The following is a 21,788-nucleotide window of genomic DNA, read 5'->3' as shown; positions in this document are numbered from 1 at the left end:
CAATATTTCTCGAATAAATTCTTTGCATCTAGCCCTTGAATTAAGTATTGGAAGATTTCCAAGAATATAAAATAAATTTGGCTCAATTCAATCTGCTCATAACAAATTTTTATGAAAGCTAGTCTTAATCTATATTATTTATCATAATCATAAAAATTCACTAAAATCCTTTTAGAATGTTTTGAATCCCTCTTTTTCTGCTATTTTCAGAAATAGCTCCGTTGAGGTTTCTATTAGTTACAGTTGAGGTGATTACATCTGCAACTATTAAGAATTAGATAAATTTTTGTTCATAAATTGATTGTATTATAACCTCATATGATTGAAAATAAAGATATTCCAAAGCCTTAATTAAGAACAAAACGTTAGCTGTATTTTTTATATGCAATCAATTTCACAATAACATTGAATAGTTTATTTAAAAAGCATCAGATTTCACTCTTCGTGGAAAGTCCTTTATAATATGTATACGGCCTTCATCTCGCACAGGAAGAAAATAATAAAATTTCATGTTCACGGGAACAACACCTAGAGATAAGTTTCTCCTCAGATCGGTACCACCACCACCACAGTCACCATGAAAATGTTTTCCGTATCTTCCTAAAACTCTATTACAGCAGATGTAGATTTATTTATATGTAATACTTTTTTTTAATGATTACAGTACATAGTGGCATTGTGGGCGGCCAAAGGACCATTGCGCACATAGGTCTAGATAAGTTCGTCGTGCCCAACTTGATGTTACCAAAGGCCTATGTCCTTTGAGAAGCCGATCAGGCGCTTTGGCTTGAATCCTTTGATGTCATCAGGCAAGCTGTAAGGCTTGCTCAAGTGTTTGAACCGACTCATAGGATTGTTGAGCACTCACAGACGATATGGTCTACAGTTTCATCCTCCTCCATGCACCGGTGGCACTTCGGATCGTCCGTGATACCTATGGTATGGAGATGGCGTTTTAGATCGTGTCCGGTTAAACATCCGGTCACTAGTCGTATTTCGCGCCTGTTCAGTTGGAGTAGTTGTTTGGTGTGTGCCTTCGCTTGTCTCATGCCAGATGTCTCTATCCATTTCTGCCAAGCCTGCCTTGCAAGCAGACCGTTGAGATATACGATACGTAGCTACACCACGGATAGGCTCTGGGCCCAACGGTTAGTTCGCCCATCCCAGTCTGGCGAGTGAGTTTGCCTCGTCGTTGCCTTTGGTGTCCGAGTGACCGGGAATTATTACAATAGAATTAATCACTATTTACTTATTTAGTAGCCACATTATTAAATTTTCATTTTATTATGAAACTTGTATCTGCAATTGTATCTTTTGAAAAACAAACTGTCAACTTGTTTTACGTACGAAGATCCGAACCCTGCAGTCGCCCACGATCACCAAAGCAGCTCAAGCATCTGGCATTTATTTATTCAACTATTACTGTTATATAATATCAAATGAAACAAAATTAAGAGGAAGTTCGTCAGGTGAGTAAGAAAGTTGTGGAACCACATGAGTATTCTTAAGGTTCAATAACTCATTTATTGGAATTGTTTAAAAGGGTCATGAAACTTTTTCCGAGTCTTTCAAGTGTACATTAATTGTTTAGGTATGAGGCACAAATGTAAAAAATTTTCTGGTTATTGAAGAAACAAATTAACATTACAAGAAAACAACTTTTTTGTACATTCCATGCTATGGCGTTTTGATTTCGATTCTTATTCGGAATCATTTTTTTGTCAACCAATGATCTGAATGCACAAGTTTTCGGATTCTATCAACATATTTATCTGTTGATAAATGACTTGAAGAACCGAAGTAAGTATTGATAAAACACTCCCTCTATAGTTCTGCCAAAGTTTTGCAACAGTTTCTGTTGAACTGTGCTCAATTTCTCGAAAACAATGAATTTTATTTTTGTATTCATTTGGTCATTAGTGTTTTTATTTTATAGTTTACAAGCTCTTGCCTAAAAATTTAACAATTTTTTGCCAATAAAGAATTTTGGTTGTCCTAAACGTCTACTCGTATTGCTTGTCCACCACTCTCCCCTCATGTAGCCTGTTTCCAGTGTACCGAACCGAGTTTAATCAATTTATATCCACACCCCTTCTTCTAGATGAAGAGAATGGAACTATCACAAAATAGAAAGATGAAGTTGCATTCAAATGTTGTTCTCCATGTATATATTTAATTTTTTGAAATTATTACGAAAAAAATTTATAGAGGTGTCAAATCATATTGAAAACGCCATTGCAATTGTTCTTAAATAATCCATAACCAGCATTTGGAAATAAGAGACGGAAATAAAACACAGTTTAATACGAAACATATTCTTTTAATATATAAATTTTATTTATAAAAAATACTAAAACTATAACTTTCTTTAAAATCTGGGTTTAATTTTAATAAATCAGATTCAGTCTGAAGCGGATAAAGTTTTTAAAAATAATATTTATAAGCAAAATATAACAACTGAAATTATTCGAAACATATCACCACTGATGTGGTAACTTTAATATTTATACTTTCACAATTTATATACAAAATCACCAACTTATGTTTAAACGCAAATAAGATAAATTCCTTGGAGTAATTGAGAAATTTGATTAAAAAATCTGCGTGGTCCTCATTTAGTAAAAAACAGAAATTTCTTTTTCCGTTATTTTCTTCAAATGCTAGAAATGTTGAAGTTTTTTGAATGGTCCAAGGAAATATCCTCCAAACATAAATTAAAACTATAAAATCAAGGCCTCAACTTAGATACTATCCACTGGACGTAGTTCTCTACTCTTGTGTAGACACCAGGCCAATTTTCCATACCACAAGGCGAAGGTCCGAAGGAAACTACACCAATAATGTACCAACCAGGTTTGCCGTCTTCATTAACAGTGAATGTCATTAGAGGGCCTCCGCTGTCACCTCTACAGGAATCTTTTCCTTTCTCTCCTCCTGCACACAATTGTCCCGAATTTACTTGCACACCTGCTTGAGTATAGGTTCTCGAACATTCTCTATTAGATTTGACTGGAATCTAAAAATAACCGTCTCTAAAAATGTGTATAATCGTTGGAATATTTAAAATATAAACATGATTTGCTGATATTTTGGTTTTGGTTTGGTCTAAATGAACAAAAACTGTGTTCCTGTCTAATTAAATTAGGATTAAACGTAACGGCTTTCAAGAATAGTTATAGATCTATATCACAATACATCTCCCCTAGGTATACCTTTATGAACAGTACTTTTAGGTCTTTATTTATATAGTATACTATGAATTTATTTGGAAAACTTACTTTCAATTTGAGTTTAATGTTACTTTCTGATCTTGTTTCAGTTTTACCCCATCCAGCAACGAATAAATTCTTTCCTACATATTCTCCTTGGGTAGCTGAAGTTTTTGGAAGGCAGATAGGTCTCACGTAATCTAGATTATTAAAAAAGGTTTTTGATAATGAATCAAGGCAAAAGAATGGTACTTAATTATAAAAAAATTAGGCACTCAGGCGAGTTTGATGGAAAGTGGTGAGTGATGTATGATTTTCACTTCTTTTGTAACGACCACAGTCAAAATAAAAACGGATGAAAAGATTATGAGCACACAGAATTGAGTCTCATCTTTTCTTTTATACCCAATTATCTATTCTGGTTGTGCAATATTTTTGTCATTCGATATCTAATAAAAACAAAAAGACGTTTCAAAATATTGAAGTGAGAATGTCGAAATATGCATCCGCAATTGAGATTACCTCTGAGATCGATGGAAATTGTTCCCTACTCATGGATATTTTTGGGATTTGAGAACTAACAGAAGTCAGAGGAAGCCAGATCTAAAGAATATCGGATAGATAGATCGGTCTTTTGAGCTATGTGCGCTTTCTTCATCAAAAATATATAATAGACTGCATTTATTGTTTTATCACTTTGGAAGTAATCCACTAGCAAAATTTCCTTTCCTATTCTGAGGCTCTGACTTATGGAATCTCGCTTTGGAGCCGAAGCGCCACTCCTTAGACTGATTCAGGCTCATGATGATAGACCCAAGTCACATCTTCGATTATAAAATTACGCACAAAATGATTTTTAATCTTTCTAAAATCATTCAAATATTGTGGAAAAAGTTGCATATGAGTGAGCGAATCCTGCTTAGATCTTTCTATAATGGACAACTTCGATAATCATGCATAATCATATTTTATATTTTTGTTATGTTTTGATGCGTTGATGCATTTTTTGACGTTCTAAATATGCAACTCTATACTATTCGAATTGAAGTAAAAATTTCTTGCCCACTTTTAACAATCTTTTTTGAATTTGTTCTGGTGTGATACCGTCCAAAGCTGAGAAGTTTGTTCATTGTCCAAAAATATGTTGAACAATTGAAAATCTACAAAATCTACTCATCAGTTGACAAGATTCCAATATTTTGAAACACAATAAGATCAGTTTCTAACAGTTATCCCAAAATAGCGAGATATGTAAGCTGTGACGTTAAAAATGTGTTTTTTCAAAGTTGGGCATATTTTTCTAGCTTCAATCCAGCCAAAATTTTCTTTTTTTAATCTTTCTGCATTAGAATCATGTATCTTTCGAAAAACAAGTTGTGTCATGTCAATAAATTGCATATACAGCAAAATTAGTACCAGGAATTTATTTCAGAAGGTACAAGTAAAGAAAAATAATTTGAATAATTCGATATTTACTTCAGGTATACCAATAGATAGAATTATTTTAATAAAAAATGTGTGATTATCCTTACTAGTGAAAGTAACTGGTCTACTCAATCTAAGAAGAGCAATGTCGTGGTACTGATTGGGATCGTTAGGATTGTACTGTTCGTGGGCAATTTTCTCTTCCACAGCCACATTAATCGGAGCAGGAGCACATATATTTGTTCCTTTGGCAGTTAATTTACAGTCTTCTTCTGTATCGAGATTATATTCTCCTAACCGTACCCCTACTCTATAAAACATGAGAAAATTAAATATAAAATCAGATTTTTTATAGTTGTAGAAATGTTTACGAAAACTCATCAATATTAATAATCATAATGTAGAAAATTCCAAATAAAAAAAATTTCCATATTTTCCTGTGTAAAAATTACTCACTTACTAATAATGAGTTGTATTTTTGTCTAACATAAACAACCTTCATATTCCAACTTTACGCTTCGTTGATTGTTTATCATTTTATAAATTCTATCAATTTAAAAATAGTGAGACAGTAATATACACTTTTATGTGATATACTCACGGAAACATATACTTACAGCTTCCACGACTTTGGAAGATCTTTTCCCTTGACGCAGTGAGCAGCCGTCAAAATATATCTGTTATTTATTAATACACCTCCACAATAAAACCCATGTTTCCTATTATCTGAAAAGGTTTATAAATATCACTCTCATATAACCCAAAAAATGTATTTCATAAGTTTTATTTTATAGATTCTTCGGTAGACTCAAATAAAACAACCTGTTAACTTGGATATACATAAAATGTTTATATATTATACTTTTTTTTTTCAAATTTACCTCTTTCATATTCCACCAAACACATCCACGGGAATTCGTCTAATTCCGTAGCGTTTCCACCTAAAATTTTTTCGTCTAAAGTAGCTACTCCACATATATCTGTTGATGGTAAAAGATTGCTATCTGCAGGTTTTGCTGAAAAATATCATAACTATGCATTAAGCATCTAGATAATTCTGTGTGTAAAGTTGTTTCCAAGATATTTCATCTTGACTTACTACTTGCTAACGGACGTTAATCTCTGAAAGTTGTGAATTTCAAATAGTGAATAGTAACGACAACAATGAATTCATTTCTGTTGATCTTATCAAATACTGACATCAAACACCTGCAGTAACAATGTTGCATCAACTAGCAACTCAGAGATTCTTACAGGTAAATGAAGTCAAAAGAAATATCAAGGATCGAACTATTTAAATTATTCATCATAAGAGGTGGAATATCTATACATTTTTGCTCTTTGTACTTTGTATAGTCCCACGTAGAAATAATGGTAGGAATTTAAGTTGATTTTGAAGCAAAGTAAAAATATGTAAACGAAAAAGATTTTTTCGCGTTTAATACCGCATAATTTGACAATCGCTCGAATCGATTGGTGCAAAGAAAGGCTGAAAAAATTGGTGCCTGGATATGTCGCCAGCTTTTGTTTGCCAGAAATATTAAAACAAATCAAGGAAACCAAACACCGAGGACGAATTTTTCCACCACGACAATGCGAGTTCTCACACATTAATTCAAACAAAATGTTGTTTTTGAACAGTCAAAACATCGAATTGATGGATCATCCGTTTTACAGCACCCAATGATTTTCTCTTATTCCCACAGATCAAAAATGAATTGCGGGTTCAACGTTTTTCCACATCTGAAGAATCGGTTGTTGCGTTCAAATCAGATATTTTGGAGATACCTTAATTGGAATGGAAGACATATCCAATACAATTATTTGTCTATATCAAAACTTAAGTGACAACCCTCGTAATACCAATTTAGTAATATTTATTCGTCCTTAATTTAATATACATTTTCTACAAATCTTTATGCGTTATTAGTGTATTAAAGTTGTTTATTTCTTCCTCATAAAAAATCCAGTTCGACTAACAGCGATTTGCCAATAATTAGACAAATAATAATTTCCGCGAATAATCTCATGAAACCTAAACATAGATAAGGAGAAAATTCAAAAACAACTATTTCTACCCACGTAAATGATTATCATAAATTTATTATAATTCGAACCACGGCACTACAAATTGTCATCAGAATTCCTGGAAAATTGGAAGTATTGATTAGTGTGATAAAGTTCAGTGCCTCCTTTGTCCTATGACATATCAATTTGAAAATTTTAGTGATTATAGCTACAAAAAAATCAAAATATCTCAATAAGTATTAATTTCAGGTCTAGGGAATACTTTTGAAAAAAACGACGAAAAAATGTTGTGATATTTAGATTCGCCCTGTATGAGATTCAATAAAAAATAAGGAAATAAATAATTTTCCATTATTTTTACAACTATTCAAATGCTTTTGCCGCAACAGATCTTCAATCTGTTACATTGTACAGGGTATTGAACTTACGATTTTTTTTGGAAAATTGGGTGTAGCTTTTTAAATACCCCGTTGACCACATCACAACCCTATATTTCAAATATGATATAAAAAACTGTTTCGGATGAGGAATCAGTATAAGAACGTCAATTTATATACACGGTGTTCCCACAAAACCACCCAGGAACTCCTAAATCAAGATTTTCTTTAAAATCTAATCGTAACTGCAGGCGAATGTTTTTGATTTGTGGTTGGTTTTGAGTATAAAAACTATGTTATAATTTTGGGTTCGAAGGTTAGTTGATTCTCTAAAAAATTGTTTTATTATGTTCCAAAGTGTTATCAATCATTGGAATACCTATCTGTTAATAAATATTGGTTCAAATGCCAACCCACACACTCAATTTCTGAAATGTATCTCTATGAATAAATGAGTTTCAATATCACTCTTATAACCACCATTATGTCCGTAAAAAGGTGCATTCTATATCCATTATTCTTTCATTTGTACACTGAAAAAATATTCAATGATGTTCTAGAAAACGCTGATGAAGGAACTTGGTTTATGGGAAACTTATCAACTTAATAGCTAGCTCGTTTGAAGAACTACAGAGGACAATAGACCGACAGTCTTGTTATAGTCCGCCAGAAGAACAGACTAAAGCTTGATACAAAGAAGACTGAATATATGGTCATAAGTAAACAACAAAATTAACCAATAAGAGAAATCACGGGTAATAGCTTACAAATGGACCAACTAGAAAAAACAACGTTTCTGGAAACCGCAATAAACAATAAATGGGATCCTAGCCAAAGCATGAGGAATGAATCTTTGCAGCTATGATCTTAATCTTCATCTGTGCTTTTATACGATGCAGGAATATAGACACACAGAAAAACTGCTGAATCGTTTGGAAGCGTTTGAGATGTGGGTTACTAATACCGAGATTCTTGGGCGACTGACAAAACTTTGGAAACATTCAATATTATAGAGGCATAAATTCGAATACTTTAGTCATGTGATGCTTAACCCTATAAAGTACGATCTTCTTCACTTGGTAATGGAAGCAAAATAATGAGAAGGAAAGCATATAGGTCAGCGCACAACATCACAGTTAACAAAATCGTCCATGGTTCGGGAAAACGGCAACTCAGCTATGTTATGCTGCAGTGAATGAAGTAATAATAGTCAATGTGTTAGTCAATATGGGAGATGTGTATTAACTTCATTCGTTACTTAAGTTATTCACAAAATTGACGTATTGATGTTCTTTATGAAGAAGAATGCACTATTTTTGTAAGCGTCCGCAATTGATCCGTTCTTAACAATCCTCCAATCAAAGATAAATTTTTGACTTCCTAATTAATTTTGTTTTAAGTCTAAGATAGAAAACGGAATAGAAACTTATATTTTGCGACTTTATTATTCCAGATTCGAAATAGATTTACTGCGTTAAACATTTAACTTGTTAATATAATGACTTGAATGAATATTACATGTACAGTAAATCTTTATTTATTTTCACTATTCAAGCAATTAAAAAAAAATATTTATATGGAAATTATTATTAATATTGTTTTTCTTATAATATAAATTCAATACAACTTTTTTCCACGTATTATTAGGTAAACAATATACTTCCAAAATATTCCGTACGGCATGGGCGCAATTCATTTGAACCGTTCGGATTTTGTCAAGAATACTGTGTTTCCATATTCAATTCTAATTTTTATGATAAACTTTGTGAAATTTAGCTTCTTTTAATTTGCATTATTGTCTTATGCTGCAAAGGGTTTCTGAAATTTGTCCGAGATAGACACCCGGTACATACGATTTATTCGATTTTCATTTGCACTAGTTACATATTCTCCTTTCTAGGTTATTCTCTTATTACACGCAATGTTTCATGGTGTTAACTACCATAAAATCTTGTTTTTTTTATGATTAATATTAATTTACAATTGACGAAGTGCCGTGTATGTAAACAAACGCATTTTATGAACATTTAGAAGAAGCGATCAATAATAAATTAATTTAAAATAACGACACTTACCACTTCCATAACTTTCTTGCTGAGTAGTTGTTGGAGGTCTATCATCGAGAGGACAACATACTTTTGGTAACGTACCTTCGAATCCACATTGCGCCTGTCTTAACTTATTGGCATCGGCAGCTTTAATGGGACGGTTTTTTAAAATATGGTACAAGCTTTCACATTCAGTGAGTACTTTGCAGTCTCCTGTTTGTCCATACGGTGGATTTGGACAGGGATCTGACTCTATATATATAAGAAATAAAATTATTTACTAAAAAAATTTCATTCTCAGAACTCTGAAATCTGAGGATGGGGTGAGTGTATATATTAGCGTTTAAATTCTAGAGTCTAAATCTCGTCATGATTTAGAATGTGGCCTTTAATTTATACATGGCATTCTAATGCTAGTTAATTTAATTAAATAAACTGTTTTGTATGAAAACGGTATTTCCCCTCGATTAGCACACAATTTTATATTTATTAATAACTATTTATGTATTCCTACGCAAACATTATACGGTGGCACCAATATGTAAAGACATATACATATACACTCTTTCCATTTTTTACTAACATTATGTTTTAGCGACATTACAGACTAGTCTCTATTTGTATTGCTTTCATTTCGTTTCATCATTGACGACGCAGAGCGTTTTTATAATAAATAGATATAGAGTGCGATAAAACATGATATGAAACAAAAGCTTTATGCACCCGTAGAAGCAAGGAAAATTGGAGGAAAAGTGGAGATTTGATGGTTGAAGTTCGTTCGAGCACAAGTCGTCCATCTGTGTGATGTTAAGGTAGCAGTAGAAAACCAGCGGCGTACCAGCACACACCGATTATATCGGACTCCCTTGGACCTCAGAAAGATACCATAGAAAGTCATTTAAAATATAACAGTTGTTGAACAGTCGAGTAGAAGCGTGTAAACAATTCCTTGTCCTGCCGTTTTATTAGACGCATTGTTACATACGATAAAAATTGATTTATTGGAACCACCCGAACATGGAAAATCAGTAGTTAGAGAATGAACAACTACCAGAGGGGGATTCGAGTCTTGTTGTGTGTCTGTTGAAATAATGAGGGTTTTATCGGAGAAATATACATATTTAGTCAACCGAAAGCAGGTTCTCTTATAACAAGACAACGCTCAACCACATGCTGCGAAATTTACGCGGTATAGGATCGAAGAACTTGCTGGTATTGAACTCCTACCATATCCAGCATTAAGTCCGGACCTTGCACCGTCAGATTAATATTTACCTATTTAGATATATGATGAAAATCTTAAATGGGAAAAATTTGTATCCAAAGGAGAAGTTGACAATGCATTGCAGCAATTTTTTGCATCTAAGCCCAAAGAGTAGTTTTAACAAGGTCTCAAAGAACTAACTGATCGTTGGGTTAAAGCCGTAGAATACTAAAGGCTATACCTATAATATTAATGGTTTCTTTTTCCATGATTATTTATTAAACAAAGTGAAAATTGGAAAGAGAGCGGTTTTATAAAAAATAGTTTTGTGTCCATTTGATAGCTGGATAATAGATAAAAACGATTTTAATAAAAAAGAAAATAACAGGATTTACTATAGAATCTTAATGTAATGAAACAAACAGGTTTTCTATTCATATTTATATTATTTATTTATGATAACAAATGTTAAAAACGTAATGGGGCTAACCAAATTGACAATCAGTTACCATCTAGCAACTAATATATTTATTGTTTTGCTTTGACGTTTATTAGAGTAAATATTAATTCAGTTATAAATACGATATTATTTTTTTTTATTTCATACAAATATTTCAAATAAAATATCTGACCAAAAATGGATTAAAGTTAATAAGATGCAATCAGATAAGTTTGTTTATTAGAAAAAATTAATATGATTATTCCTCATGAACTGGAAATAGATTGAATGAATAAATATTATTTTATGAATATATATATGAATTTTTTAGAACGTAAATTCTGGTTATCGCTATGAGAGGTCAAGGAGTCAAAACGGTGATAAAAACCAACCAAAAAACCACCACAGTAAGAAATCATTAGTTTTTACCGCCATAAAATGACAATAAATCAGACTGGTAGAACAAAAACCAAAAAACAATTTTCACATTAAAAACTAATTAAAAATATCAAAAGTTACATAGATACTTACGTGTTAAGCAAATTGTAAATAATCCAAAGAAAACTATTGAAAATGCCGTAATTCGCCAGTCGCGCTCCATTCTAACTACTAATTTAATATCACAAATTTATTGTAAATACATGCGAATCAAAATGAAAGAAAACACTGAACGAGTTTCAAAGTTAATTTACTGATGACCCATCTTGATCTTTCGGTCAATCGTTGTTAGTTACCCAGCCAGCCTTGGAAACACCAGCGTCTGAAGTGTGGCTTAGTAGGAAACCCAACTTGCATGTAATTTTATGTGACGTATGAAATATACTAGTCAGCAAATGATGTGTACTTCAGATGTTTACCGCTATATATTTCAAAAATATTAAATTATATTGTTCGAAGAGAAATTGAACATTATCAGTTTGCAAATAAAAATGGATAATAGAAAATTAAAAACGGAGGTCACTCTAAAACTTATTTACTGGCGAATTTTTAGAAAATATATTTATTTAAACATACCACAAAGTTCAATTTGTACCAAAAAGTTTTCGCTTCTTTTTTAATATATAATCGCGAAATTAATTACTGAGCTCAAGTAACGTTTCCTTTTTTTTCGGCAGCTTAATAATTTCAGTTTCTTGTCCTTTATAAGTAGAAATAAAAATTATTTATAAGAATAAATTCAAAAGTACCAGCGGCGCGAGTGGTTTCTAGTCCATCTAGCCCGGACGGCCGTCGGGGCCTTCTAAAAAAACTTTTCAACAAAAAAATTAGTCTTACTTTTACTTTGAAAAAGATGGTTCGTGTATAAAATGAAAGTGGAAAAGTGAAACGTCAGTGAATTTGCTTATATTAATTATACAGTACGGGTATTTTATAATTTAATAGAAGCAGATCACAGACCTTTTCCTTGCAGGATATTTTATTCATTAGTAAAGGGTTTTCCAATAAGAGGTGTTATTTTGAACAGCCCGCTATTTCTGTAAATGTCACTTTTGAAGCTGTTATTTTTTGACATTTGACAAGTAGAAACTAGGCCATTAATGAAAATGGAACGATACACGCTTCAACAACGCATTGAAATTATTAAAATTCACTATAAAAATGGTGAAAGTTTGGCAGAGACGGTGCGTAAAACTAAAGCATTTTTGGGTCGACGTGAAGCACCTTCTCGAACCGCAATATAGAAATTGGTGGAAAAATTTGAGCTGTTGGGACAAGTTAGTGATTTGAAGAATAAAACCCGTACACGTCGCTCAAGAAAAACTGAGAATATTGCTGCTGTAGCCCAAAGTGTTGAAGAAAACCCAGGTTTGTCCATTCCTCGTCGTTCTTTGGAATTAGCCATTCCACAAACGTCATTACACCGTATTTTGCATAAAGACTTGGGTCTTAAGGCCTATCAAGTTCAGTTAACACAAGAACTCAAGCCGATCATCAACAACGTCGTGTCTTTGCTGATTAGGTCCTTGAAATGCTGAAAATGATCTGGAATTTCATCGAAAAATCGAATCTGGGGCTCGGAAAACCCAAGAGTTATTGTTGAAAATCCTCTCCATCCTCAACGCGTGACTGTTTTGTGCGGTTTATGGTCTGGCGGTGTCATTGGACCTTACTTTTTCGAAAATGAGGCTGGAGCAACAGTTACGGTAAATGGATTGCGCTATCGAGAGATGATTAATGATTTTTTATGGCCGGAATTGGATGGTATTGATTTGGACAACGTTTACTTTCAACAAGACGGCGCTACGTGTCACACAAGCAACGAAACCATCGAGCTTTTACGGGAAAAATTTCCGGACCGTGTTATCTGAAGAGGGGATTACAATTGGCCACCGAGATCTTGTGATTTAACAACTTGCGACTTTTTCCTTTGGGGCCACTGAAAGATAAGGTCTACGCCAACAGTCCAGCATCAATTCAAGACTTCAAAGATGGAATTCGTGAGGCTATCGAGGACATAGGGCAGCCGCTTTGCAATTTGGTTACGGAAAATTTCATGAAAAGTATATGGTACTGTAAGCGCAGTCGTGGCGGCCATTTGGCTGATGTTGTGTTCCATTATTAACGGCATACCTTCCTCTTTATAATGAAATAAACATCCGACCATTTATCTCAAAAAATGGCATTTTTTTTTGAATATCAAAATAACACCTCTTATTGTTATTAGTGTGGGGTGTCGTGGTATCTTTCTAATTATAAAATACAATTTTTGGATCGAACCAAAAATTTTTATCCAGAGAAATATACCCAAACTTAGACAATTCGTGCTATTTATTAATTACTTCGTTGTTTGGAAGCACTTGTATGAAGTGAAAGTATTTTGAGAGAGATTTTTTCTTCAATAGGATTCATAAAAAATCAATACAGAAACAGGCTGACGGATTCTTCCTCACTGCGTCTTTTGAGCTAGAGATGAGATTCAATATCCATCTCTAGCTTTCAATATTCCATCTACCCATATCTTATGTAAACCATTTAATTGTGAAATTTAGATGATCGGACCTGGTTGTCAAATAAATTGTAAATGAAACCAAAGTATTTATATTTTCTTGTAAACAACAATATTTGAATTTGAAATGTTAGCAAAATGAAAGTATTTTGTATAAAACTTTTGTTTCATTCACAATTTGATGCGACAACTAACTTCGACCATTTAAAATTACTCGAATTATTTTCAAATTTCCCGCGAAATTAGCATGGATATGAACCTTAGATCAAATCTTTGATTATAGAAATCTTTTTTCTTGGTACGAAGCCATTCCGAGAGATGTCACTAAGATCGAACTTTGTCGTCAAATTTTTATACAAAGTGGCAGATCTATCGAGTATATAATCTTTGACTGAAAGACAAAACCTACGAACACATGCTTCTTTCAATTTCGCTAGACCAGCGAAACACAGTTGGTTGTGAAGGACTTTTATCACCAAATGGGGGATATTGAAATCGTAGCGTGCACAAGTTCTTGTGACTAATTCAAATTTCGTTGACAAATCTTTTGTACCACTATTTACTCTGGATTAACAGCGGCTCGCTGTATTCAAAGTTTACTACTTAACGATTGAGGTATTTAAAATACGGTGTTGCCAGCTTTTAACTCTAGTTAATAGTTAGTTTAATTCTAGTTTCATAGCATCTCAAAATATACAATTTCATATCTTATTTAAGATAGCGTCAAATTAATTTGATAACGAATTATGTTAGAGACCATTCGAAATACCAATTTTTTGGTGAATCTTGATTAATAAAAAATAAAATTTTTATCTATAAAGTAATTTAAATATTATGATAATAATACTGCCATATCCAATAAAACCAGTATACCAAAAGTAATTATAATCTAGCATTTATTGTGTTATTGCATCCAAAATATCTTTCAAATATTTAGAGACGTCTGTATATACTGCTGGTCCTTTCCCACAGTCTTTTTTCCCATAAGAAACAATGCCGATTAAATAATAACGAAGTTCATGATGTCTTTTCATTAGTTTAGTTGCGCCACCTCCAGAATCCCCGTTACATGAATCTTTTCCTAAAATTAAAATAACGTCAAACTTTAAAACTAATCGGTACAAGAATATCTCTTAATACCTTCAGTTCCTATACACAATTGAAAATTAGTCAGATTACGTTTATATATTGCATCACATTCAGTTCTTTCAATTATCGGTAACGAAACATACATTAAGGTATCGGCTGTTGTGTACGTATCGCTATTTACATAACCCCAGCCAGCGACTTGCACTTTTCTACCAGTTAAGTCTTTGTTAACTAAATGCCCTTGGGGTAAGCAAATAGGCCTCACGAAATCTGCAATTAATTAGATTAGAAAGTAAAAAAATAAAGATATGAAGCTTGCAGGAACCTAAAGTATTTTAGTTAGAAATTTGATGCTTCCATAAATTTCCAATCTATTAAAAACGACTGCTTGACTGTACAGGAATGAAAACGGATTATAAAAGTAAAAGAAACCGAATCTGTTTAAGCTACAATTCTTATTTTCGTCTCTCGAGCAATTGCTATGGGTCCGATTTGGTTCAAAATTAGCATACATGGCTTTTTTGGCGGCGGACTGATGTTATTAGAGGTTGGTTGAAACCAAATGAATATTTCGAGGGGTCGCAGTGCAAAAAAGTGATTTTTGACCTTTGCTAACCTCTGCAGGTCACGTGTAGGTTCAATTAGTTGCGAGATGATTTCCTGTCTAAGGTCGAAACTTTCCATCTCCACCCCTCTCCATTTTATGGTCATTTTTGTTATATTTTCTTATTTGTTGGCCAGAAAAAGTTTAACTAGAGGGTTCGAACTTCGCATGCAAGTAGAGGTGATGTTGAAGAATTGTCTTTCTCAAGTTCAAAGTTTTCTTCTTCAGTTCTTCTAGCACAAAACGCCCGAAATCGTTTTGATCGTTGTAATTGTTGAACTGGACCGCCTCCTATTTAATGAATAATACGAGTATGATCGTTGCTAGGGTGATTTTTTTTTACTTCCCATTTTCGAAATTTCTTCTCATTATGACAATTTTTTCTTTGTTATCAGTTGGAATTGAACAAGAGGGTTCGAGACCACCGGGCCTATTGAAATTATGAATTTTCATTCGAAAGAGACAGAGAGTTAACTTGTGAAATGAAAAGTTATTGAGGAATAGCAAATTTTCCATATAAAGAAATAAGATTGAGACTTGATATCATTTCCAAGAAATCCATTTTATGGAAAGATTTGTTTGTGTATTAGTTAAATTCTTCATTCGTGATGGAGCTCTGCTGCTCACGGCTTTTTCTATTTTTAGTAGCTGTTTTCGCGCAAATTCAGTTTATTTTGTGAGGTTTTTGTATAAAACATTTTTTTATCGCCATTTCTAACAAAAATGAGAGAGAGAATCAATTTATAATAGAAACCAAGTACATGTAAACTTATAATATAGAACACAAGCGCATTCAAAATTACATTATTTTATATAAATTTAAAAACCGAATTAAAACTTCAACATCATTATCTATTTTGACTAATTGTACACTTACCATCAATAACGGCTTCTTTTTCTAAACGAATTAAGCAAATATCATCTTGAGATGTGAATGGATCATATAGATTGAATATATATTCAGCAATCTGAATATCTTGGTAGGTGGTACAATATGTTTCCTCCTCGTCGCAATCGACATCCTGAGTTGAATCATATTCACCTAAACGAGCTCTAAAGCAAGATGACAAATTCTTTATTGAGACACGTTAATATTGTCGCAATATATGCAGTTCTATTATTTTTCGAACATTACAAAAATAATACTTAAACCTCTATATTAACTATTAGGATAAGATAAACATGTTTCGCAAATATAATCAGTAGAACTGAAATTTGTACAATATTACGTTTAGGTAAACTTGCCCCTATACTTACACTTCCATGTCTGTTCCACAATGACCGGCAGTTATAACATATTTTGTTGTTATTAAGGATCCGGCACAGATAAAAAAAGGTTCGATTTGGTTTTCCTCTAACACTCCTAGTCTCACTATCCATGGGAACTGTCCAATTTTGGATGTTTTACCTCCAACTATTCTACCCGTTATTGTTTGATAAATTGTTTTTCCACAATCTTCAGATGGAAAATATTTCCAGTTTGGATGATCGTTTATAGATTCCAAACAATTTGCTAAAAATCCGTTTTATGTATTGAAAAACTGTTTGTAGAAAAACAAATGCATTCAGTAAACAATTAAAATCATGCTAAATAATATCTGATAATTAGTAAAAGGGAATTAATTTTTTTTTTTTTGGTTTTGTTATCTTTTGCAAATAATTAAACGTTAGTTTTAGAGAATGCTTGAATGCTTAAATTCCCAAATCCCAAACCTCAATGTTCATTGCTTGTATTAGTAATCCATAGATCAACCACATCCTTGGGTAAGGACACATTTTATAGTTATTAAGTATTTAGTTATTTTCATTTCATAGATTCAACAATTTAATTACATTTTAATTGCATAAATATTGTTTTACTGAAATCTTAACTCGGAATATGAGTTGTTTAGAAGTAGAAGGGCTCAAATTCAAATAGAAGATAGACTAAAAATGAAGATAATGTTCTTCACACGTACACTTGAAGTAACAGTAGCAAAGAACTGAAGAAACCTTGGACTCATTATAAGTTTTCAATTCTTTCTTATATCATTTTCATCTACTCTGGAAACTGATAGATCAAATCTGCAAGCCAGCCAAAACATCTTCATATAATCCGAAAATTTATATATTAATATTTGTATATACATATGTATTATCAATTTTTGATATATTCAAATAAATTGTTCTGTTTTGAATGTGAATGAATAGAACGCAAATGTGAGTTAATATTCTCAATAACTTAATAAAATTCACCATTATCATTGGTGATTCAACCGTCTGTTACTTGCGGCAAAAGAAAAGACATAACTAAAACAAGTTTATAAGTTCATTTACATCAGTGACTGTTTGCAATCATTTAGTATTGTGTACTTTCTTGCTTGTTTTGATGACAAGATCTGACAAGTGATGTCCTCAACCTCACTTTCAAACCGAGTTCACAAAACTCCCTAAAGCACGCGGTCTCAAGCTTGTGCAGATTGCTGGTAAAAACTCAGTTAGGTCTCACTTGTGAGACTGAAAAGAAACGTGCAATGAACCGAGTTATGACGTCTCAGTGAGAATAATCTGAGTTTTGAGTAAATGGAAAATGATTAAATGCGTGAATATTCTAAATGCCTTTGTAGTGACCCTTACATTCTAATTTAGATTAAAAGGTTGGTGATAATAATCATACATACCTTCTGTAAAGAAGATTGAAAAAATAAGTAAAGCACATATTTTATATGTCATATTCACAATAACTATTTAATATTTGATCATGGGGAATATTTTACTGCAATTAATTTTGAACTAACAATTACATAAATATCACGAATTCAACATAACAATTAAACCAAATAAAATAATTTATTGTTACTAGTTTTTTTAAAATAAATGTTTAAAATGCAATAGCAATGATAAAACAAAAATTTATTCTCCAGTAACTCTCATGTTGATACCATTACTCAGTGGCGGATTAAGACCTTTGGGGGCCCGGAGCCCCTTTAAGAACATTCGACTTCTCATTGTAGAGGAGATTTTTGTGTAATTAAATTCACTTCAATAACAAATAAAAATTTATTCACACGTTAAGAATACAAAGAATCGTATATTAATCAAATTTTTTTTCGACTTTTTGCTTCAGCAAATTCTTTTATCAAGTCATCGAAGTTAATCAATCGAAGTAACTCGTTTTCGATTGTAAGAAGAGACAATGCAGGTAGTCTTTCTTTTCAATACTGAATTTGCTATAGGGATAGTAACAAGAAATCTACAATATACACATTTGGGAAAACATTTCAATACTATTATAAGACAAATTGTATTGTCGTTTTCTTTGGCCTTTTTGTCCGATCGATTAGAGAAATAACCTGCAAGTTCTTGATTTTGTATTTTTACCTGTGATATGAATTGTTTGAGTTCAATTAATAGATCTCAACTCAAATCACTTGAATAAACTTCAACTAGTTTCTCAACCTTCGCTCCCAATTCTTCTCCATCAATAGTTAATAATCTAGTTAAGAATCCAAATAAATTAGTAATACAACTATAAGCGTCGCTACGATTTTTTTAATTCCATTGCTAGTTTATCTATCATTACGTAGGATGATTGAATTTTAAACTTTTCAGATCCATATAAAGCTTCCTTTTGAGTTTCTCTATTTGTCAGACTCTGCGTTATGCCTCTTTTATTTGAATCTGAATAATCCTGGTTAATAGTTTCTCTAAGAGATTTTGCTGCAGTCTCGAGTGATTCAAACGAAACCAACCAATGATAATAGCATTGAGTTGGTGTTAATAAGATCAACACTGGCCTTCTGTAGACACTGGCTAGTGGCATGAAATCTATTTAGTACTTTATTCCAAAAAATTGCCATAAAAACATTATCAAGCTTTGTCATACCTTTCAACAAATCTGCCGCTTCTTGTCTTACTTCTGCCTTTTGATATTTAAAGCTTAAATGATAAATACCTGTAATTATTGAACTATTAGATAGCGTGTGAGGTACTGTGTAATTGGAAATATCTGCAAAAGAATAACCGAAGTACCAATCACATCACTAACACAACTACCACTTATCTTTCCTCCATCGGATTCTAGTGAAGATAAAATACATACTTAATTAATATTTGCATGCAAAAAATAATTCAAATACTGATCTTGGCTTTTACATAAAAATTCAAGACTATGTATTGTAGTAATGACATTCCGAATCTGCTCTTAATAATAATCTCAAACAGTGCGATTTAATCCATCCAAAACGAAACCGAAAGAAGATCTCTTCGTCAGGTTAAAACAGTCAATGTCATGCCCTCAACTCTACGATGCACTGAATACGCTCAAGCAGCTCAAGCTTGGTTAAGTCTGCATTTGTTTTACTGCGAATCAAAACATAAAGCAAGCAAAACAACGACCCGTGACACACAAGACACGCGCGACTTTGCTTCAGCACCACCAAGCCCTCCCCATGATCCGGCACTGCCATTACTTTCTTCAATTGGTATAGTTAATGAAACGACCCCTGTGCAGTATTTTCAAAATATGTTTACATAAATAATAACTATCAAAACCAAAATTTGAGTATTGTCATCATCCATTAATTCAATTCATTAAGCTAATATCCACTATTAAAAATCTTTTACAGAAAAATAACTGCAGATAAATCTACATTAAAACTGCAAAAATATTTGAAGATAAACAAAAATAAGCTTCATTCCTTAGGTCAAATGATTGAATTTTATAGGTTTAAGTTTTCTTACATTAAAATTCTTTATACAGAAAATGTTGACAAAAATGCTTTCTGTGAGAAGCTTTTAAGAGAAGCAATTTACTCTAAACATTGGTACCAGAACAGACCTGACATGGGGTATAATAGACCTTAAGGTTACAGTGCGACATAACCACTAATTAGATATAAATCAGAATATGTACATAGATACCTGATAGATCAGTTACAATTGTGAATATGCATTCCAACTTTTCAACAACTGACCTGTTTTTCATTTCTCCTTTAATCTTGTTGCAATTAATATATATTGTACAATTATGACCAATATAAAATTGAAATTTTACAGGATCAAGGTTTTATTTTAATGTTAACATAAAAGGTACAAATTAGACTTTATTTGAAAGGCTTTTTTTAAAAAATTAGATCAAACACTTAATCATACAATTTCCAAATCTTCCTTTTCTTCCATATACTTGTAATGTAATTCACTACAGTCATTGTTATCAATATGAACCCAACCAGTTTCTTTCATATGGTAAACCCTTACTATACCACCAGAGTATGCATCTCTATGAGTAGCATGATAAATTGATCTACGGCCTAAATCATAGGCTTCTTCATCTGTCAAATCCCACTTGTAACCAGAATCCAATACACCAAAAGCATATATTGAACCAGATCCAACGCTGAATACTTTTCCTGCTGTTCGAAGGCCTTCTGAATCTACATAATACAGTTGAGGACCCTGAAAAACATATTTATTCATTTTATCAATAAACTTCTATTGGAAAGTTTATATTTATACCCTCTTATCCCAACCAGCTAACATCATGCCCATAGATAATCCCATTCCCTTATAATTGTAAACCATATTTGCCATTAATTTAGAAGCAGCAGCTACAGAAATACGTTCTCTATTTCTAAGTTCATACATTCTGCATTGTTTTGCCAGTACCCTATCCCAGTATACACAGTCAGCTGCTCCTCCAGCTAATGTGCCTAGAAAAACACAAAACAATGTTACTGTTACTTATAATTCTTAGAGTACTGAAAAATTACCTAATAAAAAATCATTTATCTCTACAATCTTCTTCATAGTTTGGGAGCCAATAAATTGACCACCAGTAGCTCTAGAGTCTACTGCAAGAACTACTCCTCCTTGATACTTAAATCCCAATGTAGTTGTACCATGATCAAAGTTAATTTTCAATTCACGTCCTGTATCATCTTTCGTGAATCCTGAAAAACTATTCGCAGGCTAAAATCAAATACAATTAGGTATTATATTTAAATATTATTTAAATGGTTTTTACATCACTAAATGGAGGTACTTGCAAACTCATGTTACTGTTGAAATTAGTACAAAATTGATGCAAATCATTTTTATACAACGAATTTTCATTGGAACTGTCATCCGACAAACCACAAATTTCGGCTAAACTCATTTTTAATTTAATTTTCTTACAATCACTATCTGAAGAACTATTAGTCTTAGCTATAACCAGTGATGGGAATGAATAAACAGAAATTTAGTTACTGTCAATGTCAAATATCAACTCTTGTATTATTACGACTACGTTATATCAGATATACAGTTACAATTTTCGACTAACTACAGTAAATTTTTTGTTGATTGATTAATTGGATAAGAAAAATTAAAAAAATATGTTCATAATAAAATTATTTATGATTAGCGTCGCATTTAGAATATAATGAATTATTTAAAA

At 32.3% G+C, this 21,788-nt stretch overlaps 2 protein-coding genes across 2 annotated transcripts; both read right to left on the bottom strand.

Annotated features, from left to right (window-relative positions):
• Positions 1-2,728: 2,728 nt before the first annotated feature.
• Positions 2,729-18,180, bottom strand: LOC130451793 (transmembrane protease serine 9-like). Its single transcript, XM_056791043.1, has 12 exons — positions 18,031-18,180; positions 16,628-16,883; positions 16,248-16,423; positions 14,818-15,036; positions 14,576-14,758; positions 14,087-14,197; positions 9,115-9,339; positions 5,516-5,650; positions 5,252-5,360; positions 4,742-4,944; positions 3,279-3,409; positions 2,729-3,016 (listed from the first exon to the last, which is right to left on the bottom strand). Exons 1-12 carry the CDS (start codon positions 18,080-18,082, stop codon positions 2,729-2,731), a joined length of 2,088 nt encoding a protein of 695 aa, XP_056647021.1. The 5' UTR covers positions 18,083-18,180.
• A 2,219-nt stretch (positions 18,181-20,399) lies between these two features.
• Positions 20,400-21,615, bottom strand: LOC130450686 (proteasome subunit beta type-5). Its single transcript, XM_056789213.1, has 4 exons — positions 21,375-21,615; positions 21,121-21,319; positions 20,867-21,060; positions 20,400-20,806 (listed from the first exon to the last, which is right to left on the bottom strand). Exons 1-4 carry the CDS (start codon positions 21,504-21,506, stop codon positions 20,498-20,500), a joined length of 834 nt encoding a protein of 277 aa, XP_056645191.1. The 5' UTR covers positions 21,507-21,615; the 3' UTR covers positions 20,400-20,497.
• Between the last annotated feature and the right edge of the window lie 173 nt (positions 21,616-21,788).

Source organism: Diorhabda sublineata, chromosome X, assembly GCF_026230105.1.
Source record: "Diorhabda sublineata isolate icDioSubl1.1 chromosome X, icDioSubl1.1, whole genome shotgun sequence".
NCBI classification, from domain to species: Eukaryota; Metazoa; Arthropoda; class Insecta; order Coleoptera; family Chrysomelidae; genus Diorhabda; species Diorhabda sublineata.
The sequence above is the reverse complement of the archived record's forward strand: the minus strand, read 5'-3'. Positions and strand labels throughout refer to the sequence as shown.

Excerpts from the sequence above, each read along its gene's own strand:
- LOC130450686 (XM_056789213.1), bottom strand. The coding sequence starts at position 21,506 with ATGAGTTTAGCCGAAATTTGTGGTTTGTCGGATGACAGTTCCAATGAA. Across the intron at positions 21,320-21,374 it reads AAGTACCTCCATTTAGTGAT|CCTGCGAATAGTTTTTCAGG; the intron begins GTAAAAACCATT and ends ATTTGATTTTAG. Across the intron at positions 20,807-20,866 it reads TAGCTGGTTGGGATAAGAGG|GGTCCTCAACTGTATTATGT; the intron begins GTATAAATATAA and ends TATGTTTTTCAG.
- LOC130451793 (XM_056791043.1), bottom strand. The coding sequence starts at position 18,082 with ATGACATATAAAATATGTGCTTTACTTATTTTTTCAATCTTCTTTACA. Across the intron at positions 14,759-14,817 it reads ATTGTGTATAGGAACTGAAG|GAAAAGATTCATGTAACGGG; the intron begins GTATTAAGAGAT and ends TTTTAATTTTAG. Across the intron at positions 5,361-5,515 it reads TTTGGTGGAATATGAAAGAG|ATAATAGGAAACATGGGTTT; the intron begins GTAAATTTGAAA and ends AAACCTTTTCAG.